Source organism: Felis catus, chromosome E2 (genome assembly GCF_018350175.1).
Source record: "Felis catus isolate Fca126 chromosome E2, F.catus_Fca126_mat1.0, whole genome shotgun sequence".
In the NCBI taxonomy this organism is placed as follows: Eukaryota; Metazoa; Chordata; class Mammalia; order Carnivora; family Felidae; genus Felis; species Felis catus.
In genome coordinates, this window is record NC_058382.1 from 9,859,452 (window position 1) to 9,886,807 (window position 27,356).

At 51.9% G+C, this 27,356-nt stretch overlaps 2 protein-coding genes across 6 annotated transcripts; both read right to left on the bottom strand.

Moving 5' to 3' along the window:
- Nucleotides 1–4,073: 4,073 nt before the first annotated feature.
- On the bottom strand, nucleotides 4,074–14,805 carry C5AR2 (complement C5a receptor 2). Of its 3 annotated transcripts, none has more exons than XM_045046545.1 (2): nucleotides 14,679–14,805; nucleotides 4,074–5,912 (listed from the first exon to the last, which is right to left on the bottom strand). In XM_045046545.1, the coding sequence occupies exon 2, from the start codon at nucleotides 5,895–5,897 to the stop codon at nucleotides 4,884–4,886; it is 1,014 nt and encodes a 337-aa protein (XP_044902480.1). In that variant the 5' UTR covers nucleotides 5,898–5,912; nucleotides 14,679–14,805; the 3' UTR covers nucleotides 4,074–4,883. The 3 variants fall into 3 exon arrangements, with proteins under 3 accessions (XP_044902480.1, XP_006941140.4, XP_044902479.1); XM_006941078.5 differs by lacking the exon at nucleotides 14,679–14,805 and adding an exon at nucleotides 10,985–11,856; XM_045046544.1 differs by lacking the exon at nucleotides 14,679–14,805 and adding an exon at nucleotides 7,650–7,924.
- A 2,210-nt stretch (nucleotides 14,806–17,015) lies between these two features.
- On the bottom strand, nucleotides 17,016–26,994 carry C5AR1 (complement C5a receptor 1). 3 transcript variants are annotated; one of them, XM_006941080.4, is made up of 2 exons: nucleotides 26,810–26,994; nucleotides 17,016–19,598 (listed from the first exon to the last, which is right to left on the bottom strand). In XM_006941080.4, exons 1-2 carry the CDS (start codon nucleotides 26,810–26,812, stop codon nucleotides 18,546–18,548), a joined length of 1,056 nt encoding a protein of 351 aa, XP_006941142.2. In that variant the 5' UTR covers nucleotides 26,813–26,994; the 3' UTR covers nucleotides 17,016–18,545. The 3 variants fall into 3 exon arrangements, with proteins under 3 accessions (XP_006941142.2, XP_023101312.2, XP_044902376.1); XM_023245544.2 differs by lacking the exon at nucleotides 26,810–26,994 and adding an exon at nucleotides 26,434–26,794; XM_045046441.1 differs by lacking the exon at nucleotides 26,810–26,994 and adding an exon at nucleotides 25,892–26,337.
- Between the last annotated feature and the right edge of the window lie 362 nt (nucleotides 26,995–27,356).

Genomic DNA, 27,356 nt, shown 5'->3' on the forward strand with positions numbered 1-27,356 from the left:
CCGAAAACCCACTCTGCGCCTGCGCACAGCACGCGCGGGCTCCGCCTCTCTGCAAGTGGAGCCGGGAGTGACGCTGCGCCCTCTAGGGACGGGGGGCAGCACTGCGGCGGAAACTCGGAAGCGCCTTCTCCCCCCGCGCACGCTACCCTCCCCCTGACTGTCACTTGCGCCCGGGACGCCCCGACGCCCCGGGGAGAATGCTAGCAGGAGCCCAGACGCTATGAAACCGCTCCCGTGATTGAGTCACTACGATTCATAATTATTAATGCAAGATTCTGTTAACGCAAAATTCACCCTAGCAATTCACTAATAAATAATTCAGCTCCACTCCCCAGCCTCTTGAAGGCAGGGGCCGTTCCAGCTGTGGAGGTCCCATGTCCTCCAGCGTCCACCACAAGGATCAGAGAGTCGGTAAATGTTTGTTGACTAGTCCTAGGTGCCCCAGTCATTGCGGGTCTGAGCCTCAGTTTCCCTATTTATAACATGAGGATAATACCTCCTTTTCAAGACCGTTGGGGAAAGTAAGCGAAAGTGTATACATAAGGTAATACATTGGTTTTTTTTCCCTACTGTACCTAGTAGGCCTTCAATAAATGTTAGAGCTTTCATTTTTATTGTATTCTCCTACCATTCCCCTTTTTCCTTAAGATGATACTGCCATTGAGAAGCTACGGCCTTCAGTTCTAGACCCAGTTCTAGGCACTGAGCATACAGCAGCGGACGAGACAGATAAAGTCCCTCCTCCCCCGGAACTCCGGTTTTAGTAGGGGAAACAGACACATAAGTGAAAAGAATTGCCAAGAAGCACTGTCACGCTCTTTGGAGAAAAACAAAGCAGAAAAGGAGCAAGGAGTGTTATCATTTTAAGTAGCATGATCAAAGAGGACAGCTCCAAGGAAGCAGCATTTGAGCAGAGAGTCGAAAGACGTGAGGCAGCAAGCCACGGAGCCCCCTGGAGGTAAAGGAAATAGAAACCGCAGAGACTTCCATGGCAACAAAACTGGTCGTTCCAAGGTCAGCAAGCAGGCCTGTGTGGAGGGGGAAATAGCAGGGAATGAGGTAAGGAAAGAAGGCAGATAGATCAGATACACTCTGGTGAGGATTTTGGCTTCTCATCTGAGTGAGATGGGAGCCATGGGAGGAGTTTGAGCAGAGGAGGGACCTGAGGCATGATCTGACTTAGATTTTAATTGAATCCTCTGGCTCAGTGTGTGAGAAACAGACTGCAGGGTACCCAGATGAGGAAAGAGGACCGGGGAGGCCACTGATACAATCAAGGGAGAGATTGCAGACCAGGATGATGGCAGAGAAGATGGCAAGAAGTAATCGCGTTCTGTGGATATCTTAAGGTAGAACAAGGCGTCAAGGATGACTCCAACGTTTTTGGCTTGAGTGCCTGCAAATACGGAGTTGCCATCAGGAAAATAGGAGGGGAGGGCTCAGAGAGAAAACCCCAGAGTTTCACTGTGAGTGAATTAGTCAGTTACGGGTTGGACACCAAGGTGGATGCCATTACAAATACAAACCTTCGGAAAACAATGTGAACACAGAGAGGCCCGTTCATCTGTCATTATCAAAAGAAGGGGAAGAAACTGACTAAGCACTTCTTGAAATTTACAAAAGCGAACAATTTATTTTTAAAGAAAAATGGGAGGGAGTAAAAATACAAAGTCAAGATGTGAGTCACAAACTACCAACACGAGGAACAAGTAGAAAACTTGAAACTAGTTCTATTGGGACCCGGCCCATCAGAAACAAGGAAATCAACACGTTCCAAGAACGAACAAAATTAAAAACAGAAAAGGGGAAGTTGCAACAAACAAAAAGCAAGATTACTTTTAACGACCCGGTTTCACAGAAATACCTTTGAAGGCTTACATGAAGTTTATTCTTCTTTCAAAAAAAAGTAAGGCTGATGCAGTGATAAATGACGACAAATTTCAAAAGCCACAAAAGTCTTTTGATAAACATACCAAAGAAGAGCTCTCCTAAATGGCACCTGGTCCCAGTGGACTGACAGCAGGGTTTCCCCTGACTTTTCATGATGCTCTATAAATTGTCTCAGGACGTAATTCATTCTACGAGGGAATGTTGGTCTTAATAACTCATGCGTGTCAATTCTGAATGAAACGCCAGGAATAAAATAGGTACTGTTGAGGACCTACTATGTATCCCTGTAGCAGATAGAGAAAAAAGATAGCAAGAAAGAGAACTTCATCGCATTGAGGAGCTCACGGTCTAGTTCGAAAACAGGGTGTAGACCAAGATTGTTTTGATGTTGCTAAGACCTGGGATGGGGGGAGGAGAGACAGGAATAAAATTAGCGCACTGGTTGCCTGTGGGGAGTTGACGGTTTGCCTGAGAACTTGTGTTCTAGAAACTCAAGTCAGAGAAGAGAACACTACGCCCTCCTTGGGAGGGGAATGGATCAGGGAGGGTTCCCCAGAGACAGTGTCATTTGAAGGAAAATTTCTGAGCGTGGGCCCTGGAGTCAAGGGAACGTGGGGTCAAATCGCAGCTCTGTAATCTCCTTGCCGTGTGACGTTGGGCAAACGACCTCCGCTCCCTGAGCCTCATCTTATAAAATGAAGCATCTCTCGTTCCTTCCCTGTGTTGTTGATGGAATTACCCTAAAGGAGAAACTATGTGTAAGATGCTGTCCTGGAGGAAAGACTCTATATCCAGGTGCCACTACCATGTGACTTAAAAGATGTAAGCAGGTGAGATTCTCCAGGGGCCCTTCCCAATAGAACTTTCTGCAGTGGTGGAAGGGTTCTGTATCTGCATGACCCGATATGGTAGCCACCAGCGACACGTGGCTATCTATCGAAGCTAGTGCAACTGAGAAACTAAATGTTGCATTTGAATTCATTTGAATTTGAGTAAGATTGGGCAGCACAGATCCAAAGGGCATTCTGGGCAACGGCAGCAGCTTGGGGAAACGGCCCAGAAGCATGAACTAATCCAGCTCAGAGGATCCGTGTGAGTTTCCTGTGGCTGCCAATTAAGAAGTAACCACAGGGGCGCCTGGGTGGCGCAGTCGGTTAAGCAGCCGACTTCAGCCAGGTCACGATCTCGCGGTCCGTGAGTTCGAGCCCCGCGTCGGGCTCTGGGCTGATGGCTCAGAGCCTGGAACCTGTTTCTGATTCTGTGTCTCCCTCTCTCTCTGCCCCTCCCCCATTCATGCTCTGTCTCTCTCTGTCCCAAAAATAAATAAATGTTGAAAAAAAAATTAAAAAAAAAAAAAGAAGTAACCACAAATGTAGTGACTTAAAACAATGCAAATTTATTCTGTAAGTTTTGGGGGGTCGGGAGTCTCAAATCAAGGTGTCGGTAAGCCCCTTCTGGGGCCGCATTCTGTCTCCAGTCGCTCACATCTGCTTCTGTTGTTACATCTGCCACTGACTCTGACTGATAAGGACCCTTGTGATTCCCTTGGGCCCATGCAGATCATCTAAGATAGTCTCCCCACCCCCAAGATCCTTAATCGCATCTGCAAAGTTCCCTTTGCCACGGTAGGTCACATAGTCACAGGCTCAGGGGATTAGGATGTGGACCTCATTAGGGGCCATTATTCTGTCTGCTACAAGAATATACTAGAATATAAACGTGTCCAGTAGTGGAGAGAAGCCTCAAATACCAAGCTAAGGAGCGAGGACGTAGGCTTTCCTTCAAAATACACCCGTAATCTGTCACCTTCTCACTACCTCTGCTCTTACCCTGACTCGAGTCACCATCACTTTTTGCTCAGACTATTGCAGTAGTCTCTTTGCTGTTGCAATGGCTCCTCGTGTCCCTTCCGCCCACCCCCATAGACTTGTCTCCACCAGCAACTAGAAGGACCCTATTAAAATCTAAGTCAGATCAAGACCTCTTTCTGCTCAGAAAAGGGTTGCCTGATGTAGATTAGAAAAAAAAAAATTACAGGGATGCCTGGGTGGCCCATTTGGTCGAGGATCTGGCTCTTGGTTTCGGCTCAGGTCATGATCTCATGGCTTGTGAGTTCGAGCCCCATGTCGGGCTCTGTGCTGACAGCTCAGAGCTTGGAGCCTGCTTTGGATTCTGTATCCCTCTCTTGCTCTGCCCCTCCTTCACTCATTCTCTCTCTCTCTCTCTCTCTCTCTCTCAAGAATAAATAAAATATTAAAATAAAAAAATTTTTAAACCTTTTCCTTGTTATTTACCTGAAACTCAAATTTACTGGGTCTTGTGTATTTTAACTGATAAGAGTAGCTCAGAACACTCCCATGGATCTCCAGACACTTGCTATGGCCTGAGAGCCTTTCAAATCTGGCCCCCCACTATCTCTCTCCCTTTCTCACCCCACTTTCCCTCTTGTTCCCTCCACACTGGCCTTTTCACTCTTCCTGGAATATGCCAAGCACATTGTGCCTCAGGGCCTTTGTACTTGCTGCGCCCCGTGTTTAACATACTTTAAGCATGACCTCTCCCTCCCTTCCTCGGGTCTTGGCTAAAATATCACCTTACCCGATGAGCCTTGCCTGACTGATCTATATCCCTGCCTCACTCAGCCCTTTTCGTCCCCTTTAGATTTCTTAACACTTATCACCACTTGATGTATTCCATATTCACTTTTTCTTTGCTTTCTGTCGGTCTTCGTCCACGAGAATATTGTCTTGCTTTCTGTCGGTCTTCGTCCACTAGAATGCCAGCTCCCCGAGGGCAGGGGTCTGTGTCTGTTTTGGTCACTGCCACTTCCTTAGTGCCTATAATAGGGCTTTACACACAGCAGGTGCATAACGAATGGATGTTAAACGGATAGAGAAATCAGTGATGACATCATTGAGCCCCTGGATCCAGCCGTGCCTGAAGCCAAATTTGCGAAATCGGACAGAAGAACACAAACCAAGTTTCCTTCTAGCCTACACCTCCATCTCCGACACGAGGTTGTGGCTGGTGGATTTCTTGCTGACCACGCTTTCATCCTTGCTCTGCGACTCCTTCAGGGCCCAGTGACACGCGGCCGGCAGTGACCTGCGCAGTTGCGTCCTCCCGAAATACAGGAAGAGCATGGGGTTGAGGCAGCTGTGAGCCAGAGCCAGGCCGGTGACCAGGGGTTCGGCCCGCAGGGCCCGGGCCAGGAGCGCGGAGTGCGGGGCGGCCACGGCAAGCACCAGCCCCAGCACGTGGTAGGGGGCCCAGCACACAAAGAAGCCCACCACGACAGCCATGCCCAGTGGCCAGCGGCGTCGGGCCGCGCGGCACAGGAGAGCACCGTGGCAGCCGGCCACGACCGCCAGGGGGCCCAGGAAGCCAAAGACGAAGCGGGTCGCGGTCACGGTGTTCTCGACCGAGGCGGACCCACCATAGTCCACTACACATTCCAGGCGTTGAGGGAAATGCTCCTGGTGCAGCCGGCGATAGATGGCCGAAGGCACGGTGAGCAACAGGGCCACCGTCCAGGCGACCGCGCAGGCTGCCTGCACCCTACGAGCCCGCCCGGCGGCGGCCCCCCAGCCGGGCCTGAGGGCCAGCAGGCAGAGGTCCGCGCTGAGAGCGGCCAGGAGGAGCACGCTGGCGTACATAGACAGCAGGATGGCCGAGGACAGGGCCCGACAGCCCACCGCCCCGTACGGCCAGTGGCCCCCGAGGGCGAGGGGCACCGCCAGCATGGGGAGTGACAAACAGCAGAGCAGATCCGCCACGGCCAGGTGGAGGAACCAGCTGGCACCGACCCGGTGGCGGGCCTCTTTCCTGGACACCCAGGCCACCACGGCATTGCCCGGCACGCCCAGCAGGAAGACCGCCCCGTAGAGCAGGAACGGGGCGGCGCCCAGCGGGTCGCTGGAGACACAGGTGCCGTCCATGCAGTCCACGGGGAGGTCCGGAATCCCGTTGTAATCCCCATACTCGTAGCTGACCGACGTGTTCTCCATCCAGGCCCCAGACACCTGAACCGGGGAGAAAGACGTGGAAAGTGAGGAGGAAACCCACACCCCCCCCCCGGGTCCCCGGAATCCAAGGGGGTGGGAGCCCCATTAGCGGCTTGGAGACTAGACGCTGTGACGGCCTCCGAACCGCAGCGCGTTCCGGTCCTGCGACTAGCTGGGGAGCGACTTGGACTTCGAGGACGATGCCACGTCAGCACGCCCGCCCCCCCCCCCCCCGTTGGAATCCTGGAATTCCAGAACTAGCTCCAGAGCATGCGGGAATTCTAGAATGTCGCAGTGTTAGAACCCAGGCCTCTTAGCATCTGGGAATAACGGAGCGCTACAGTGTCACGACATGATCACGATCGGAGCGCCTGGGTGGCCTAGGGGGTGCAGCGACAGACTCTTGATCTCAGCTCAGGTCGTGATCTCATGGTTGGTGAGTTCGAGCCCAGCGTGGGGCTGCGTGCCAACAGCTGGGAGCCTGGAGCCTGCTTTGGATTCTGTGTCTCCCTCTCTTTCTCTCTCTCTCTCCGCCCCTCCCTGCTCGTCCTCTGCCTCTGTCTCTCAAAAATAAATAAACATTAAAAAAATATTTTTATATAAAAAAATGATCGTGATAAAAAAATTCTTGGGGGCGCCTGGGTGGCGCAGTCGGTTAAGCGTCCGACTTCAGCCAGGTCATGATCTTGCGGTCCGTGAGTTCGAGCCCCGCGTCGGGCTCTGGGCTGATGGTTCAGAGCCTGGAGCCTGTTTCCGATTCTGTGTCTCCCTCTCTCTCTGCCCCTCCCCCGTTCATGCTCTGTCTCTCTCTGTCCCAAAAATAAATAAACATTGAAAAAAAAATTTTTTTTTAATTCTTGGAATCCCCAAATATTATAGTAGAACCCTAGCCAATTATTATTTGGAATTTCCAGAGCAGCGCTGTGTGTTCATGGAAATGTCCTCTATGGAGGCGCCTGGGGGGGCTCAGTCGGTTGAGTGTCCGACATCAGCTCAGGTCATGATCTCGCGGTTTGTGGGTTCAAGCCCCACGTCAGGTTCTGTGCTGACAGCTCAGAGCCTGGAGCCTGCTTCGGATTCGGTGTCTCCCTCTCTCTCTGCCCCTCCCCCGTTCATGCTCTGTCTCTCTCTGTCTCAAAAATAAATAAACATTAAAAAAAATTAGAAAAAAAAAAGAAGCAAAATACAGTATCTTAGAAGGTGATAAATGCTATGGCAAAAAAAAAAAAGAAAAAAAAAGAAAAAAAAAAGAAAAATCACGCAGGGAATTTTAAATAAGTGGTCAAAGACGGCCTCTCTGAGAAGGTGACATTTGAACAAAGCCATAAAGGAGGCGAGAGGGATGAGCCGTGTGGGGATCTGAGAGAAGAGAGTTCCCGGCAGAGGGAACAGCCAGTGCAAAGGCCCTGAGGTGAGAACATGGCCAGTCACGTTCAAGGAACAGTGAATCCTTCGATCCCTATAACAACCCTCTGATTCTAACACTGCTACTGCACCCCTTCTGCAGACGAGAAAACAGGCACAGAGAAATAACCTCCCTAAGACCATCCAGCTAAGCAAGTAACAGAGCTGAGTTTTGAACTGGGTTGGCCCCACCCCGGACCTCCGGGCCCTGGAATATATTCACCCCGAAATCTTAGATTCAGAAGGCAGGACAGCCCGTGGCCCGGAGCAGACCTGGGCTCTGAAACTGAGTTTCAGTTGGCTCTCTCTCGGTTTCCTCATCTGAGAAATGAGTCACGGAGGTGGACCTACCTCATCGGTTTGGGGCGGAGGGGAAGGAGGCCTTGAGGAGTTGGTGTGTGTAAATCACGTGGCACAGACAAAGGGCTCAGGTAGACTGTAGACGATCCCCCATAATGTCAGACCTGACCCTGTGGCTGTCTGCTGACTCTGCGTGGGCTGGCTGGCCCTACCCAGAGCCCTAACTGGCATGGACACAACAGGAAGAGCAGAGGGGAAGTTGGGACACCTTCTGCCCCCTCCACCCCGCCAACTAGCTGCCAACTAGCTGCTAAGAGGCCCGGCCACTTTGTGTGTGTGTGTGTGTGTGTGTGTGTGCAGGCTTTAAAAATTCAGGGGCGCCTGGGTGGCTCAGTCGGTTAAGCATCCGACCTCGGCTCAGGTTATGATCTCGCTGTCCGTGGATCCGAGCCCCGCGTCGGGGTCTGTGCTGATGGCTCGGAGCCTGGAGCCTGTTTCCGATTCTGTGTCTCCCTCTCTCTCTGCCCCTCCCCCGCTCATGCTCTGTCTCTCTCTGTCTCAAAAAAAAAAAAAAATTAAAAAAAATTTTAAATTCAAACCCTCACCAGCCGTGTGGCCTTGGGCGGGTCACTGAACCTCTCTGTTCCTCACCTTCCCCGTCTGTGAGACGAGGATAATGATATTCCTCCCTTAGAGGTGTCGCGAGCATTCAGCAAGTGAATCGGGGCGACAAGCCGAACCCAGCGCCTGGTCCACAGTGAGCATGTGACATGTCAGCTGCTGCTACACACACCCTCTCTCCCACCCTAAGACCCCCGCCCTGCCCAGGTTTTACTGGTTAAAGTCTGGAAAGCATTCCGCGTGTTGGCAGCTCGACCAGTCTGTGGTATTTCCCTTTTCAGATGTCAGACAGGGATGGAACATTCCAGCACCCCCTGGGTCATCTCTCAGCCTTTTCCACGCAACGTGTTTTCGATCTGTTTCCCTATCGGCACACACATCCACCCTTTGCTTACGGTTCAGAATCGGCCCCCTGGCTGGACGGGTCGTGCTCATTAACCAGCCTTAGACTAAATAAAGGATGTTGAAAAAAAAAATTTTTTTTTAAGTTTATTTATTTGAGAGAGAGACAGCGTGAGCAGGGGAGGGGCAGAGAGAAAGAGAGAGAATCAAAAGCGGGCTCTGCGCTACCAGCAAAGCTGCGAGATCGTGACCTGAGCTGAAACCAAGAGTCGGACGCTTCACCGACGGAGCCACCCAGGCGCCCCAATAAAGGACAGTTTTAATGATGGTCACGAGCAGCTTAATTATTTTATCACCTTTTGTGCAATAAACTATATTCATATAACTATATCTACGTGTAAAACATAATTACCAAAATAACTATGATTATTACTTTATAACAATGAAGAGAGCAGATGACATTTATTGAGCACCTACTATGTACCAGGCATAACCCTTAAGACAACGCTATGAGGTACGTGCCTTGTTATGCCCCATTTCCCAAACCGTTGGCTACTTCTGGCTCCACTGTGTCCCCGGCATCTAGAAGGGCACCCGGCCCGCAGCGGGTGCTTAGGGGATGTTTGGCGAGTAAAGGAATGAAGAGGGAAACTGAGGCACCGAGAAACAAACGGCTGACTTCGGCTTCTTTCGGTTCCTTGAGATCCCAAGCACCCGTGTGAGTGCTCTTGGCACACGTGTGTCTGTAAATCAGCCTGTCGTGTTGGAACCCCTGGGGCCCGGGGGAACCGTGGAGCAGAATGGACTTGAACCCAACATGGGATACCTCACCGCCACCTCCCAGAGAAGCATACATATGCTCATCAAAAGACCTTTGCCAGAAGCGTCACGTTCACAGCAGCCCATGTTGGGAAACCACCCAAATGGTCACCCACAGGGGAACGAATAAACAGAGCAGGGTATGTTCCTGCGGTGGAATGTTCTACAACAATGAGAATAAGCAAACCACACACGCGAAGGTGGATAGATCTCATACATACACTGCTGAGGGGAGAGATCCAGACAGACACGCAGGAGGGTTGACTGAGTAGTATCATTCTCATCAAGTTCAAACACGAGCAGAAGAGGGGCGCCTGGGTGGCTCAGTCAGTCGGTTAAGCGTCCAACTTCGGCTCAGGTCATGATCTCACGGTCCGTGAGTTCGAGCCCCGCGTCGGGGCTCTGTGCTGACAGCTCAGAGCCTAGAGCCTGTTTCAGATTCTGTGTCTCCCTCTCTCTGACCCTCCCCCGTTCATGCTCTGTCTCTCTCTGTCTCAAAAGTAAATAAACGTTAAAAAAATTTAAAAAAGAAAAAAAAAACTAGCAGAAGAATTATCTGGGGGGGTTAGTGACTGGGGGAACGGGAGGGCACTTTGGGACCAGGGTTGGGCTATTTCTTTTTTTTATTTTTAATATTTATGTATGTTGAGGGGCGCCTGGGTAGCTCAGGCGGTGAAGCGTCCGACTCTTGGTGTCGGCTCAGGTCACGATCTGGCGTTTTCGTGAGTTCGAGCCCCGTATCGGGCTCTGGGCTGACCGCGCGGAACCTGCTTGGGATTCTCTGTCTCCTTCTCCCTCTGCCGCTTCCTGCTCACATTGTCTCTGTCTCTCTCCAAATAAATAAATAAACCTTAAAAAAAATTTTTTTTTTTTTAATCTTGAGAGCGGGGAGAGGTAGAGAGAGAGAGGGAGAGAGAATCTTAAGCAGGCTTCACGCTCGGCGAGGAGCCCAACGCGGGGCTCGATCTCACAAACGGGGAGATCACCGCCTGAGCTGAGATCGAGAGTCTGACGCTCAACCCACTGAGCCACCCAGGCACCCCCGGATTGTGCTATTTCTTAAATTTTTTTTTTAACGTTTATTTATTTTTGAGACAGAGAGAGACAGAGCATGAACGGGGGAGGGTCAGTGAGAGGGAGACACAGCATCCGAAACAGGCTCCAGGCTCTGAGCTGTCAGCACAGAGCCTGACGCGGGGCTCGAACTCACGGACCGCGAGATCATGACCTGAGCCGAAGTCGGACGCTCAACTGACTGCGCCACCCAGGCGCCCCAATAAAGTCAAAGTCTTAAGAAGTGGGATGACTGAGTCGAAGGGCTAGGTCACAGGACGCATTGCCATTTGCTGGGGTCTCCAGAAACTGCCCGAGATCCTGGAGGTGGAAGACTGACCTCCACCTGGGTGGGAGGGCTACGTGGGTCCTTTGCCCCAAGCTTTTCTGCCGGACTGCCCGCGTAAATTCCAAGGGTCTGGAATCGCAACGGAATGGTGAGAGGGTTCCATCTCTCCAGTCCCAGGACTGATTCCCAGCTTCTGACAATCATTCGTCTGAAAGGCCAAGCTGGTGCGACGCCTCCCGCCCGCCCTTCCCTCCGTCCTTACCGTCTCTTGTAAGAGGACCCTCATCTTGACCCAATGCCACTTGAAGCACGAGCCGGGCTCACAGCCGGGACCCGGGAGGTCTGAGGTCTCTCCGGGCATCTGGCAGCCGGGGGGGGGGGGGGGGGGATTCCTGGAAGCCCGTCCCCTTGGCCGAGGGCTCCCACGGGATGCCGCCGGGCACCGCCGAATCACGGGCCCCAGCAGATCTCCACAGCCAGGAAAAACAGGAGTGGCCTCGTCCTACTCCCCGGGGTGTGTTTATCTTGTACTCTTCCCATGACTCACATATCCCAAAATTACCGGGCAGCGCATGAAGCCAGAGAGGGCTCGGGTGGGTGGAGGGCTGACCCCGTGTCACCAACCCCAGGATCAATGTCACCAGTCACCGATTCCTGGAAGCCACACCTGCGTGTGGTTTGACCTTCAAGACCTGGGGGGGCGGGATGGGGGGGGGCGGGAATCTGGGCCTAGACTCACTCTCCCATGGGACCCTCTGAGGTCACCCTCACCAAGCACTCGCTGCCCTCTGCCTGCCTCCCAGCCTCCAACCGCGTGCCCAGCCCCTCTCTCTCTTCCCTCCGCAGAGCCCCAAGGGCAGATAAACACGCCTCCCGCCTTCCGTGCGCTCTGAGGGAGACGGCTCAGGGTCACGGTCCCCACAAAAAGCCCAAGGCCACCAAACACAGGGCCTGAGGCCCCAGAGCCGACAAAACGCAAACAAATCCTATCCCTCCTGTGAGCCTCAGTTTTCCATCTTTAGAATGGGAAGATGTTGACTGCACGGTCCTTAACCTCCCTCCCAGCACAGCCGCAGAGGCTGAGAACGTGGACGTGAGAACCAGGACTCATATTTCAGGTCCCCCGCTGAGGAGTTTGGGTGGGGGGGCGGGGGGGGGGGGTCTCTGCCTCTCTGAGCCTCAGTTTCCTCTCCTGTGCAGTGGACTTTCTGCAGCAAGCAGGGGGAAAAAAAAAAAAAAAGGTAAAGAGATTTAAAACACACATACGAATACGACAGTGCCCGGCACGTCGGAGGTGGCTTCACCTGTGCTAAATCCACAGCAGAAAGACTATAACAGAAACTCTTAAAATTTACATTTTAAGAACGCAGGCTTTGGGGCGCCCGGGTGGCTCCGTCAGGTAAGCGTCCGACTTGGGCTCAGGTCATGATCTCACGGTTCGTGGGTTCGAGCCCCGCGTCGGGCTCTGTGCTGACCGTTCAGAGCCTGGAGCCTGCTTCGGATTCTGTGTCTCCTTCTCTCTCTGTTCCAACCCCCCTCACGCTCTGTCTCTCTCTTTCTCAAAAATAAGTAAACATGACAAAAAAAAAAAAAAAAAAAAAAAAGAACGCAGGCTTAGCAAGAGGAAGTGACTCTCCGATCCCAGAGCCCCTATTCAGCAGTTTTCTGTGTTTGTACTTCTCTCTGTGTGTGCTTCAGGGGCTGAGGGAACGTATTTACAATGTTTCTTTTGCTGTTGTTTAGAGAGTAAAATCATGTTGTTAGAGGAAGTTGTTCTGAGTCAACAAACTGGATGGAACTCACTGCGCGACTTGGGGCGTCTCCCGGCCCCTCCCTGGGTGACCACGTCTTGGCTAAACCTTGTCATGGCCCCAGACCTTCCCGAGGAGACGATTGTCCCCTCCGTCCCTGCCTTGCTCCGGGAGACCCCTTCATCTCCCACACCCTATGGGAACCCGTCCTGGTCCGAAAAGACCCGGGGACTGTCCGTCCTCAGTCTCATCCGGAGTTTACAGATTGGGCTAAAACTGCTCAAATCGTTAGATCTTCATAAAACTCAGCCCCTGAGTCTCGGGGTGCATGTTTCTCAGATTCTGGGAGGCCGGGGTTTTCTGGTGTCCCTGGCGCTGGGGGCCTGGGGGATGCTGTGGGTTGAGGACAGTGTCTCTACAGGCTGCAGAGGCCAGGGGCGAGGGATGAGGGGGTGGGGACCACAGATTTATAAAAAGTGAGGGGCCAATCAGGGGGTGGGATTCCTTTACAGCCATCCCACGAGATGCCAAGTCCCAGCCCCTCAAGACAGGGAATCTAGAAGGAGAACACTTTAAAGTTTTTTTTAATGTTTTTATTTATTTTTGACAGAGAGAGAGAGACAGAGCGCACGAACAGGGGAGGGTCAGAGAGAGGGAGACACAGAATCCGAAACAGGCTCCAGGCTCCGAGCCATCAGCACAGAGCCCGACGCGGGGCTCGAACTCACAGACTGCGAGATCATGACCTGAGCCGAAGTCGGACGCTTAACCGACCGAGCCCCCCAGGTGCCCCGAAGGAGAACACTTTAGAAGGTTCCGTTGAGAGGGGCGCCTGGGGGGCTCCGTCGGTGAAGCGTCAGACTCTTGATTTCAGCTCAAGTCATGATCTCACGGTTTGTGAGTCCGAGCCCCGCGTCGAGCTCTGCCGTGGATCCTGCTTGGGATTCTCTCTCTCTCCCACTCTTTCTGCCTCTCTCTCTCTCTCTCAAAATAAATAAACTTAAAAAAAAAAGGTTAAGTTGACATAGGAAATTGCCATGTTGTGGGTGCAAATAGGTCGCATTCCGACAAATATCTGACGAGAAAGCAGGTAAGTGGTTGCCAGGAACTGGGGGGCAGGGAGGGGTGTCTTTTGGGGTGACGGGAATGTTCCGGAACCAGATCGTGGTGACAGCTGCACCCCACTGGGAATGTACTAAATGCCATTAATGGTGACTTTTTTCGTGACTTGTATTTTGCAATTTTTTTAAAATAATAAACAATAAGCCATTACACCTCCTCACCCCACAACAGGATGAAGTTTGGCAACTTCACGGGGTTCGCCCGAACGTCATTTTGTAGATTCACTTATCTTCTTTAAAGATTCTATTTTTTGGGGCGCCTGGGTGGCGCAGTCGGTTGAGCGTCCGACTTCAGCCAGGTCACGATCTCGCAGTCCGGGAGTTCGAGCCCCGCGTCAGGCTCTGGGCTGACCGCTCAGAGCCTGGAGCCTGTTTCCGATTCTGTGTCTCCCTCTCTCTCTGCCCCTCCCCCGTTCATGCTCTGTCTCTCTCTGTCCCAAAAATAAATAAACGTTGAAAAAAAAATTTTAAAGATTCTATTTTTTAAGTAATTTCTATCCCCAACCTGGGGCTCGAACCCACAACCCCGAGATCAAGAGTCGCACGCCCTACCGACTGAGCCGGCCAGGTGCCCCCACCCTAACAAAATTCTAGAAGCCTGAAAGGGTGAATGGCTATTTGACCCAAGGGATCTTACAGTGTTAGTCACAGACTATTTGAATCACAGGAGTGTAGAATGTCACCCTAGAACCTGGGCGCGTTAGACACATAGAGCTCTAGAAGTACAGAGCCTGGGTGGCTCAGTCGGGTAAGTGTCTGACTCTTGATTTCGGCTCGGGTCACGACCCCACGGTTCACCGGATCGAGCCCCGAGTTTGCTGTCAGCGCAGAGCCTGCTCGGAATTCTCTCTCCCCCTCTCTCTCCGCCCCTCCCCCGCTCACACACAAGCGCACGCGCGCTCTCTCTCTCTCTCAAAACACATAAACAAACGTTTAAAAGTATAAATCACACCCAAATTAATTGTATCTGATTTCCTCTGGTTCGCTTTGCTTGCCTCTTGCCCGGCCGCTGGAAAACGGACGATCTCACGCGTGGCTCGCATTGTGTTCCTATGAGACCGTGCGGATCTGGAACGGTACCTACCTGGGGGTTAGAGGTGTGGTGTTCAGGGAGGTCACAGGGCACGGGTGCAGGGAGGAGGCTTTGCCCCGGGGGCCTGGGGGAGCCAGGTCTGAGGAATAGGTGGGTGTGTGTCGGGGCACTTGGTGGCGGTGGTAGGCAGGGGGCGGGGGGACGGGCACAGCCAGCTCAGCCAAACCCAATCATCCACTTTCTTTCTCCCCCACTTCCTCCTCAGAACTTGTTGAGCCAGCAGATCCCCCCAAACCCCAGATGTGGCAACGGCCGGGCCCTTCAGCCCACTTCCTTCTCCCCGGGCGGGGCGGCTCACCACCTCAAAGAAGCCACCTGGATCCCACGCGTTGACCTCCGAGTGTTTCCAGAAGACCATTCATTGCGGGGCGCCAGCTCTTGGGACAACATCTCCCTCCCAGATCAGAGTGAGGGAGAGACCTCACCATCTGCAGCCGACTCCCCACCCCCGGGGAAAGCTGGCCGTGCTCATGATCCGAGCCCAAATCCAGAGTCCGGTGCTCAATCGACCGAAGCACCCAGGTGCCGAACGGGACGATCTTTTAAAAACAGGCCGGTTGGGGCGCCTGGGTGGCTCCGCGGGTTGAGCATCTGACTTTGGCTCAGGTCATGATGCCACAGTTCACGGGCTGGAGCCCCACATCGGGCTCTGTGCTGACAGCTCAGAGCCTGGAACCTGCTTCAGATTCTGTGTCTCCCCTCTGTCTGCCCCTCCAAGGCTTGCACTCTGCCTCTCGCATTGTCTCAAGGATAAATAAACATTTTTAAAAAATTAATAAAAAGAAATATGTTGGGAGCGCCTGGGTGGCTTGGTGAGTTGAGTGTTCGACTCTTGATTTGGACTCAGGTCGTGATCCCAGAGTCGTGGGATTAAGCCCCACGTGAGGCTCCACACTGAGCGTGCAACCTGCTTAAGATTCTCTCTCTCTCTCTCTCTCTCTTCTCTCTCTCTCTCTCCACCCCTCCTCTACTCTTGCTCGTTCTGTCTCTTAAATTAAACACACAGTTACAGGAGGGAAATGGGGAAAAAATTATAAAAGCAATATCTTGGATATATTGTTAGGCGAAATATAGTATTGACTGCATGAATATATTTTATATATGAAATATCATTGTATATAACAATGTAATAAATATATTGATAGTATTACTATCACTATAATACATTGATGTCAATTATATACATTCATATAATGTTAATATGTGTTATATATGTTATATATGTTAATAGGGGCACCTGGCTGTCTCAGTCAGGATCTCAGAGTTGTGAGCTCAAGCCCCACGCTGGGTGTAGAGATTGCTTAAAAATAAAATCTTTGGGGGCGCCTGGGTGGTGCAGTCGGTTAAGCGTCCGACTTCGGCCAGGTCACGATCTCGCAGTCCGTGAGTTCGAGCCCCGGGTCAGGCTCTGGGCTGATGGCTCGGAGCCTGGAGCCTGTTTCCGATTCTGTGTCTCCCTCTCTCTCTGCCCCTCCTCCGTTCATGCTCTGTCTCTCTCTGTCCCAAAAATAAATAAAAATAAATAAATAAAAAAAATAAAATCTTTGGGGCGTCTGGGTGGCTCAGTCGGTTAGCATCGGGCTCTTGACTTCCGCTACGGTCATGATCTCATGGGTTCATGAGTTTGAGCTGACAGCACAGAGTCTGCTTGGGCATCTCTCTCTCTCTCTCTCTCTCTCTCTCTGCCCCTCCCCTCAAAAATAAATAAATAAACATTAAAATAAATAAATAAAATAAAATCTTTGAAATATATATACACACAATTACTATATAACATATTGATATTCATATAATACGTAATTGTATAATGTTCATGAATATATTATATTCATCATTACTATGCTACTCATGTCATTGTTGTTAATATAATCATAAAATATATTACTATTATTGCATCCATTTTTTTTTTCAGTGTATGTATTTATTTACGTAAGTTCTACCCCCAACATGGGGTGCAAATTCACGACTCTGAGATCAAGAGCCACACACCCTCCCAGCTGAGCCAGCCAGGTGCCCCCGTTTCTTCTCAATTCTTTAGTGTGGCAACCAGAAAACTGGAAACTACCTGTGAGATTCACAGCATGTTTCTGTTGAATGACGCTGGTCTATACGATATTTCTAGCCCATCTGCACACACGCACGCACACAAAACACTAAACAGAACTGTTTTGCAGTCGATTATAAGCAGCACAGCATTTCAACATTTATTGTTTTTTATTTTCATTATTCAAAGAAAAAATTTTTTAATGTTTATTTATTTTTTAGAGAGAGAAAGACAGAGCATGAGCGGGGGAGGGGCACAGAGAGAGGGAGGCACAGAATCCGAAGCAGGTTCCAGGCTCCGAGCTGTCAGCACAGAGCCCCACGCGGGGCTTGAACTCACAAACTACGAGATCATGACCTGAGCCGAAGTCAGACGCTTAACCGACTGAGCCACCCAGGCGCCCCTATGTTCATCATTCAAGCGCAGCAGACTAGTTTTTTCAAAAGTCAAAAGGTTACACGCTGAATGAGTCCATTGAAAGGACCGAATTGAAGATGAGAGTGAAACCGTGGTGGCCAGGGGCCCCAGACCAGGCTGGGAGGGTGGAGGGCAGTCGGTGGGGGGTGGAAAAGGGCATCATGAGGGATCCAGGCGATGACGAAAATATCCTGCACCTCGAGTATATCGGTGTCCACATCCTGGTCGTGATCTTGTCGCTTTGCAAGGTGTTCCCATAGCGAAATAGGTCAAGGGCACAGAAGATCCCTCTGTATTATCACTCACAGCCAGCTACGCGTGAGTCCGCAGTGATAACCAAAATTTAAAGTTTCTTGGGTTTTTTTTTCTTTTTTTCTTTTATTTATTTTGAGAAATGCAAACAAAACAGCAGTTTACAAAGTAAAACGTCAAGTTCCCGCGTGACCTCCTTCCCCCCTGGAGGTGCCCAACCAATGTTTCTTAACCTCCCCTTACAGCAAGCTTCCCTCACACTTGCTTCTGACCGGGACCGTCTAACCTCTTTTTTACTTAAGGCATTTAAAAAAAAAAAAAAAAAAACCCAATTGAGTAACATTTTAACCTACTGTACTTTAAATGGACACACTTAGTTGGGCTTTTTTTTTTTTAATGTTTATTTTATTTGGGGGGGGGGAGAGGGAAAGAGCGTGAGCAGGGGAGGGGCACGGAGAGAGGGAGACACCGAATCCGAAGCAGGCTCCAGGCTCCGAGCTGTCCGCCCAGAGCCCGACTCGGGGCTCGAACTCACGAACCACGACATTATGACCTGAGCCGGAAGTCAGCGCTCAACCCCAGGCCGCCCAGGCGCCCCTAGATCCACCCGCTCAGAAAAGCTTCGCCCGCGTATCAACGAGCAAGAATGCCTTTTGAGACGCTTGTTACATTTTGTTCCAGCTCTCCAGTGATATAAATACCTCACTATTTTTTATAAGTTTTTTTTTTTTAATGTTTATTTATTTTTGAGAGAGAGAGAGACACACACACACAGAGCATGAGCAGGTAGAGGGGCAGAGAGAGAGAGAGAAGCGGCCTCCAGGCTCCCAGCCGTCAACACGGAGCCCGGCGTGGGGCTCGAACTCGTGAACCTGAGCCGAAGTCGGACGCTCCAGCGACTGAGCCGCGCAGGCGCCCTTCACTCTTCTGCAAAGGTTACGACCTTCCCATCTGTCTTCTGTGTCTCGAATGTGTCCTAGTCACAAGCTGCACGCGCACGCGCACGCGCACGCGCAGAGAGCTGTTCGGCGGGGGGAGGGGGGGGTACTACGGTTTCACCAAGGTCACGGTTACCAGGAGCCCAGAGAAACCGCACGGGTGGGAAGGTGGGGTTGCCGAGCAGAGGGCGGCCGGGAGCGCGCCCCTCACACCGCCTGGCTCTTCTGGGCTGGGGTGTCCGCCGTGGAGAGGGTGTAGGACTTGCTGTCCCGGGACACGGACTCCTCGGTCAACACGTTCCGGAGCCTGGCGGGGAGGGACTTAAGGAAGCGGGCGTGGAAGCCCCGAGCCGCCGCCACGTAGATGACGGGATTTATGCAGCAGTTGACGTAAGCGAAGGCGACGCACAGGGCGTCCAGAGGCGACACGCTCTTGAAGATTCTCGAGCGCGGGTGGGACAGGGCCAGCATCATCCCCGTCACCTGGTAGGGCAGCCAGAACACAAAGAAGCTGGTCACCACCGCCGCCACCACCTTGACCGTCTTGGCGGAGCGCGTGGCGCTGCGGCTCCACGTCCGAATCAGGAGGAACGTGTAACAGATTCCGAGCGTGACCAGCGGCCACAGGAAGCCCACCACCAGCCGCAGGATGGCCACGACCCTCTCGGTGACGAAACCGTCTCTCCCGTAGCTCACGCCGCACTCCATCTTGAACGGAAAGGCCTCCACGCGCACCACGCGATACATGAAGGACGGGATGGTCAGCAACAGGGCCAAGCCCCAGGCCACGCCGCAGGCCGCCCAGGCCAAGCGGGCCCCTCGGTAGTTCTGGCACCAGACGGGGTTAAACACCAGCAGGAAGCGGTCGGCGCTGATGGTGGCCAGGAGCAAGATGCTGGCGTACATGTTGAGCAGGATGAGGGAGGGCAGGACGCGGCAGGCCACGTCGCCATAGGGCCAGTGGCCGTGCTGGACGATGGATGTGAACAGGATGGGCAGCGCCAGGCAGGAGAGGAGGTCGGCCACCGCCAGGTTGAGAAACCAGATGGCGTTGATGTTTCGCCGCACCTCGAAGCCCGTCACCCACACCACCAGGCTGTTGCCCGGGACGCCCACCAGGAAGACCACCGCTAAGATGACCAGGGCAGTCACATTCGGGGCAGACAGGGCGGGGGTTCTAGAAGACTTGTCCACTGGCATGTACGGGTCCACGGTCCAGCCATAATCAGCATAGTCAGGGGTGCTGTAATTCAGGGAGTCCTGGGTGAGATGAGAGAGGGAAGAAGGGCCCATCAGAGCTATGCGGCCAGGAGCCCATCACACCTCTTCTCGGAGCCCCAGGTTTCTCCCCAGGGGAACGGGGATGCGGAGGGCCAGACCCAGCTACGGGGTTACACCTGCCGCCCTGCCACCTCCTGCTAAAATCCTTGGACATCCCCAGGATCCGGCAACCGAGCGGGCAAAACCTAGTCCTGCTGCCAACGTTGTGGTCACTGTCCGTTCTGACGGGACTGTACCCCATGACACACAGCTTGTCCGCTCTTTCTTGAATTTTTTTTATTTTTATTTTTTTAATGTTTATTTTGGGGACAGAGAGAGACAGAGCATGAACGGGGGGAGGGTCAGAGAGAGAGAGAGAGAGGGAGGCGCAGAATCCGAAACGGGCTCCAGGCTCCGAGCCGTCGGCACAGAGCCCGACGCGGGACTCGAACTCACGGACTGCGAGAGAGATCGTGACCTGAGCCGAAGTCGGAAGCTCAACCGACCGAGCCCCCCGGGGGGCCCCGCGGCTCCTTAGCTCTTTTTAACGCCGGCAACAAACTGAGATGATACCCCCAGGTGGCTACCCCACTGCCGCCCATCACCCCCTTTTGCTGCTTCGCGCCCACTAAGACAGCTCCGTGCTCTGTCTCGAAGTGGCTCCCCCCGAGAAGGCAGGGATTCGGCCTGGTATTTAAGCATGCAGAAAGGGGGAATCAAAAAACAAACAAAAAAAAACAAACAAAAAAACGCTCAGTCATCCAGGTAAATATGTTGATGCGATGTTTTAAAGAATCAAAATCAGGGGCGCCTGGGTGGTGCAGTCGGTTAAGCGTCCGACTTCAGCCAGGTCACGATCTCACCGTCTGTGAGTTCGAGCCCCGCGTCAGGCTCTGGGCTGATGGCTCGGAGCCTGGAGCCTGTTTCCGATTCTGTGTCTCCGTCTCTCTCTGCCCCTCCCCCGTTCATGCTGTCTCTCTCTGTCCCAAAAATAAATAGACGTTGAAAAAAAAAAATTAAAAAAAAAAAAAGAATCAAAATCAATGCCCGCCCCTCCCCCAAATCCATGGGGGGTGGAGGGACAAAACATCCAAACTGTGAATAAAGACAGGCGGCCATCTTTGTTTGTTTTCTGCCCTTGCACGATTGTGCCTTGGGAACCGTCCAATCAGACCACAGTTTGCTTTCCCAGACAGGGGGGTGTCTGCAAATGGACCCTGGTGTGTAAACGTATCAGGCAATTCCGGGGTTTTATGGACAGTCACGCTGCTGGGGCTTATGAGGTGGTTTCTGTTGTGGGGCGGGAGCGGGGGGATTTGAGCAGAGCTTTATTTGTTCTACTCGGTTCAAACTACGGGAGGGTATTTTGCGAAGGGTAGAGGGGCACACATGTGTCCTTTCGCTCCGGGTTCCGGATAGCTCAGCACTGGCACTTAGGGGCCAGATCCCGACTGTCCTGCTTGAAGCCTGCCTGGGCCCTTGGAAGTTCCCTTACTGCTCCGTGCCTCGGTTTCTTTCCTGGTTGACCCGTACTCTTCTATCACCATTAGCTTAAGTCGTTTCAAAACCTCAGGGTCAGAGCAGAGAGAAAATATTGGGGGGGGGGGGTGGCAAGATGAAGCATAAAAAATAGGAATAAGATATAGATTTTTGCCTCGCAAGAGGAAGGACAGAAGGGATGAAAGGAACAAAGAAAGATATAGGTGTCCAAGAACAAAGAGCGCCTTAGCACCCAGATTATGGTCTCTAATGACCCTCTGCCGTTCAAAGGACCCAGGCTTGGGGCGCCCCAGGGGGCTCAGTCAGTTACGCGTCCAACTTCCACTCAGGTCATGAGCTCAAGGTTTGTGAGTTCAAGCCCCACATCGGCCTCTCTGCTGTCGGCGAAGAGCCCACGGCAAATCCTCTGTCCTCCTCTCTCTGCCCCTCCCCTGCTCATGCACTCTCTCCCTCTCTCTCTCTCTCTCTCAAAATAAATAAATAAACATTAAAAAAAAAAAAAAACCAAGCAAACCCATTGGTCACCTTTTTATTCTGGAAAAGAAACAAATCAAGCATTTATCCTGCCATTTCTGCACAGGGTATATATATTTCAGGGAAATAGAGTTGATGTAGGAAAGTCTTCCTTTAGGAAAAAAAATCTAAGAGGGGCGCCTGGGTGGCTCATCCAGAGAAGACAGACAATTGGACATCCTGTTCTATCTGATGTGACGCATTAGAAAGGACACAGCACCGCCTGTGAAGTGATTGTGGCCCAATAAGTGAATGGGGCTCCAATCAAGGTTCTAGATCAAGAACGACCAGTCCACAGGAAAAGCAGGGGACAGAGGAACATGATAACGCCACAGGGACAAGATCAGCCCAAGCAGCCCGCAGAAAAGTCTACAGGACAAATGGTATGGTCTGCTTTCTCCCACAAATAAATGACACTGTAAAAAAGAAAAAAAAGAGAGACAGAGAGAGAAGACGAAGAAATGTCATGGATTAAAGGAGATTTAGAGGCATTTCAAGCAAAGGTAATATGGAGACATTGTTTGGATTCGGAGTGGAATAATCAAGCGGAAAAATCAGGCATTTTTGAGATAATGTGGGAAATGTAAAAACGGAGTGTTTGACAATAGTAAGGAATCGGTGCTGATTTTATTGAGGGTGATGTGGTATTGTGTTTATGTGTTTAAAAACCGAGGGGGAGGGGCGCCTGGGTGGCTGGGTCAGTTGAGCATCCGACTTGGGCTCAGGTCATGATCTCACTGTCTGTGAGTTCGAGCCCCGCGTCGGGCTCTGTGCCGACAGCTCGGAGCCTGGAGCCTGCGGATTCTGTGTCTCCCTCTCTCTCTGCCCCTCCCCTGCTCGCTGCGCTCTCTCTCTCAAATATAAACATTAAGAAAATAATAATAATAATAATAAAAAGAAGAAGAAGAATAAGAAACACCGAGGTATTTAAGAGCCAAAGGGTGTGATGCCTACAACTTACTCTCAAATGTTCAGGGGGGAAAAAAAGATGATAGATAGACAGATGATAGACAGATGATTGACTGATAAAGCAAATTCGGAGAATCTGGGTGAAGAGCCTTATGGGAGTTCTTTGTATCGCTCTTACCATTTTTCCCTAAGCGTGAAAACATTTCAAAATAGAAAGCTCAACTTGTTGCAATATTTCTATTGGTAAATAGCCCCTGCGGGAGCCTTCCCCTTACCATCCCCCCCTCCCACACCTCTTCTTCCCATTGCCTTCTGGGACCCACGCAGCCCCCTCCTCCCTCCACTCCCCCACCCCTATCCCCAAGCTCCAGTTTAACTAAAGGGTTAATGCCAGGCCCAGCAGGAGGCTGTAGGGCCTCAGCACCTTTAGCAGGTGGTTAAACTCGTTGTGAGTGTTCCCTTTGGATGCAACGTTCAAAGCTGGTAGCTTTTGCACTTCAGGTTCCACAGCTCCCAGGCCTCCTTGGCTACAGAGTGACTCAGACTCCGAAAAGGGAGCGTTCCTACGCACCCCCACTCCCCTGCTCTCACACTCCTCAGCTGACAAAGTGCCTTCCGGATGGACATGACAGACGTGAGCTCACGGGCGGGGGCGGGGGGGGGGGGCCTTTTCCTTTTGCTGATTTCATAAGGCCAGGGAAAAAAAAAAAGAAAGTGCTGATTCGAACACCCTGTGGCTTCCAGGACCCTGCCAGGACCGGTGGCTGGGAAAAGCTTTGCCCCTGCAGCACCCCTACAAAGATGGGAAGTAACCAGAGGGTCCAGCAAGAGGGAAGGGGATGGGTTAATGATGGCGCATCCCGGCCCACAGAACACATCTGGGCCACTCGCCCAAAGAATGAGGAGTTTATGCTCTGATGTGGAAGGCGCTCCAAGAGCTAGGGTGATGGGTAAAACCCGGGACCGGAGGCGCCTGGCTGGCTCAGTTGGTGGAGCCTGCATCTCTCGATCTCGGGGGTCGTGGGTTCAAGCCCCACGTTGGGTGTAGAGACTGCTTAAAAATATGGGGGCGCCTGGGTGGCTCAGTCGGTTAAGCGTCTGACTTCGGCTCAGGTCACGATCCCGCGCGGTTCGTGGGTTCGAGCCCCGCGTCGGGCCCTGTGCTGACAGCTCAGGGCCTGGAAGCTGCTTCGGATTCTGGGCCTCCCTCTCTCTCTGCCCCTCCCTGCTCGTGCTCTGGCTTTCTCTCTTTCTCTCTCAAAAATAAGTAAACATTAAACACAAAATTAAAAAAAAAATACAAAAATCTTCTCTGGGAATGCAAGCTGGTGCAGCCACTCTGGAAAACAGTACGGAGGCTCCTCAAAAAACTAAAAATAGAATGACCCTACGACCCAGCCATTGCACTACTAGGCATTTATCCAAGGGATACAGGGGTGCCGTTTCCAAGGGACACACGCACCCCCATGTTTCTAGCAGCGCTATCGACAAGAGCCAAAGTCTGGAAAGAGCCCAGATGTCCATCGATGGATGAACAGATGAAGATGTGGTCTATATATACAGTGGAGTATTCCTCGGCAATCAAAAAGAATGAAATCTTGCCATTTGCAACTACGTGGATGGAACTGGAGGGTATCATGCTAAGTGAAATTAGCCAGAGAGAGACAAATACCATGACTTCACTCCTATGAGGACTTTAAGAGACAAAACAGATGAACATAAGGGAAGGGAAGCAAAAATAATATAAAAACAGGGAGGCGGACCAAACAGAAGAGACTCATAAATCTGGAGAACAAACCGAGGGTTCCGGGAGGGGTTGGGGGAGGGGGGAGGGGCTAAATGGGGGAGGGGCATTAAGGAACCTACTCCCGAAATCAATGTTGCACTCTATGCTAATTTGGATGTAAATTTTTTTCAATTAAAAATAAAATTAAAAAAAATTTTAAAAAGTAAAAAATTAAATTAAATTAAAAATAAAATTAAAAAAAATTTTTTTAATGTGGAACACATGCACACACAAAAGAAAGTCTGATGCAACCGTGCAGATGGGGGGGGCAGAGGGCGCTGGGGCAGGAAGAAAGACGCTCTGATGCACAGCAGAGGGAAAGTCTAGGTTGGTGTGCCTTTTGGCAATGTCTCTTAAAAGAGAAATTGCCCACGGACTTAGCATCTGCAGTCTGGACACCCAGACTTGGGTCCAAAGATGTAACTTTGGTTTCAAAGACAAAACATAGCGGGGGTGTCTGGCTGGCTCAGTCGGTAGGATGTGCGACTCTTGATCACGGGGTCGTGAGTTCAAGCCCCGCGTTGCAATAAAAAAAAAATTCATATATTTTTTAAAAATTATTAACGTGTATTCATTTTTGAGAGACAGAGAGACACAGAGTGTGAGCAGGGGAGGGGCAGAGAGAGAGGGAGACACAGATTCCGAAGCAGGCTCCAGGCTCCGAGCGGTCAGCACAGAGCCCGATGCGGGGCTCGAACCCACGAACCGTGAGATCATGACCTGAGCCAAAGTCAGACGCTCAACCGACCGAGCCACCCAGGCGCCCCTAAATAATTTTTTTTAATAACATTGAATTTAAAAAATAAAGACACGGGCGCCTGGGTGACTCAGTCAGTTAAGCAACCGACTCTTGATCTGGGCTCGGGTCATTGTCTCACGGTTCATGAGTTCAAGCCCCACATCGGGCTCTGTGCTGACAGTGTGGAGCCTGCTTGGGATTCTCTCTCCCTCCCTTTCTCTCTGCTCTTTCCTGCCTCTCTCTCTCTCTCTCCCTCTCTCTCTGAAAATAAATAAATAAACTTAATTAAAAAAAAAAATAAAGACAAAACATGGGAAACAACCTAAAGCTCTATTGACAGGGGAGAGACCCTCCCAGGAGACTATCACACAGCTGACAAAAAGAAAGGACGAATCCCCTTGAAATATACACGGATGATAACAGTATCTTCCTCCTCGATGTAAATGTAAAGTGCATAGCACGGGGCCTGGCATACAGTAAGCGCTCAATAAATACCGGTTACTAATACTCTACGTTACTCTAGGGAAAAAAGCAAGCTGTAGGCCAACGCGCAGAACGTATTTCTGTTTGCAGGGGGAAGGAACGATAGACATGCCACATGCAGTGAGCGCCTACTGTATACCACGCACGTAAGAGGTTTCCGTGTATCATTTAATTCTCTCAGTGATCCTGTGACGTAGGTTCTAGCTCTGGAGGATCGTCGGATTGTTCTCCCCATCTTCAAGGTAAAGAGAAGGAAGCCCAAGAAAGAGGAGTCTCCTCGTCTATTACACAGACGAGACAGAACGTGAAGCTTATTTCAACTCGACCCCCATGTCAAACTACCCCCTAGTCTATTCCCTTCACCTCTGTTCTTGAGCACCTGTAGACTGTTTCTGGAAGGACCCAACACAGCGTGACAAGGAGTCTGAGGCTCTGGGCTGGGCGGGCAGAGTGACTTTTCACTGAATCCGCTTTGGTATTTGGGACTTTTTACGGCAAGAAGAAGTCGAAGCCAAAGGTCGGTCCACTTCGCAAAGTCCTGTGGGCCCCAGCCAGGTCTCAAAAGTGGGGTGAGGCAATGCCAAGCCCCTCCCTGGTCAGCTAATGTGTCTTCCGTTTCCTCTTTCACCCAGATGAAGCAAGACCAGAACCTCTAGCAAGGCAGGTACTAAATCACAGCCCTGCCTCTCTGGAGACCCAGCCCTGGGGGCACAGCGGGGTGGGGGGCAGGGGAGGCGGGAGCCTTCCCAGAGCCTGGAGACCGGCTCCCTTTGACACTCACAGAACCCACGGGACAGCCTGGGTCTGCCACCCACCCATGAAGGACCCGGGCCATCTCTGCTCCTGCCTGGGCCTCAGTTTCCCCGTCTCTACAATTCAGAACATCTGAAAGTCCGGGTAACTACCTTGCTTCCGAGCTGGTTCTTTGCAGCCCCCCAGGGTTTGCTCCTGTCCTTCCCGCCGCCAGAAAGACCCCTCCTGGATCTCTCCACTTGAGGAAGATGTCATCTAGCCAGATCCAACACTCGGATTTCCTGCCCCAGGGACCTTTCTGACCCCAGCCCTGAGGACCTGGGGATAATCCCTTGATGATCTTACTTTTTAGCTGTTTCCCAGCCCTGGAGAGTCTTGAGATGCGAGTCAGGGGAGAAGGGAGGAGACGGAGAACAGAGAGAGGGAGAGGCAGCGAGAAGGGGAGAGGTGGGGAGAGAGAGACCCAGCAAGGAGACAGAGAAGGGAGATGGTCCCTGAACCCCATGATCCTGCTGGGGGGGGACTCACCATATTCAAGTCTCCCGGGCTCCCCGCTGATCGAAGGTGCGTCCTGCCCACAGACTGTGGTTTTTAAGCCCCAAGGGAGGGTGCAAAGGGCAGAAAGGAAATGACCAGTCTTTCCCCTCTGGGGTTCTCATTGGTCCGCGCACTGGGCACCCCAACTGGGGCAGCTTCCGTGGGGCATTACACAGAGAGCTCTGAACACCTCCTTCCAGCCAGAGTAGGGAGGCTGGGCTCACAAACCTGAGGAAATTCCTGCCCTGATGAGGGTGGAACCCAGAGAGAAGAGACCCCCCCCCCCCCCCCCCCACCGCCCAGATCTAGGCTCCGCCCCTCTCTTGGCCTTGGTTTCCCCATGTGGGACCCTCTAGGGCCCCGGGGAAGGTGCAGAAAAGCTCAGAGATCCAACTGGATCGAATCCCCCTGGGATCCTGGGGAGCAGGGATCCTGAGTGAGCCCCAGCCTCCCAGCCAGGTTGCTTTGAGGCCCAGAGAGGTCCGTGGAGGTGGCCCGGCTGTTAAATCCTCCTGCCTGGCCTTTTGAAGTTGGCACC

What these genes read in the sequence shown, in the direction of transcription:
- C5AR2 (XM_006941078.5), bottom strand. Translation starts at nt 11,083, where the DNA reads ATGCCCGGAGAGACCTCAGACCTCCCGGGTCCCGGCTGTGAGCCCGGC. An exon ending in GGGTCCTCTTACAAGAGACG is followed by an intron (nt 5,913 to 10,984) that starts GTAAGGACGGAG and finishes TCCCCGGTTCAG; the next exon opens with GTGTCTGGGGCCTGGATGGA.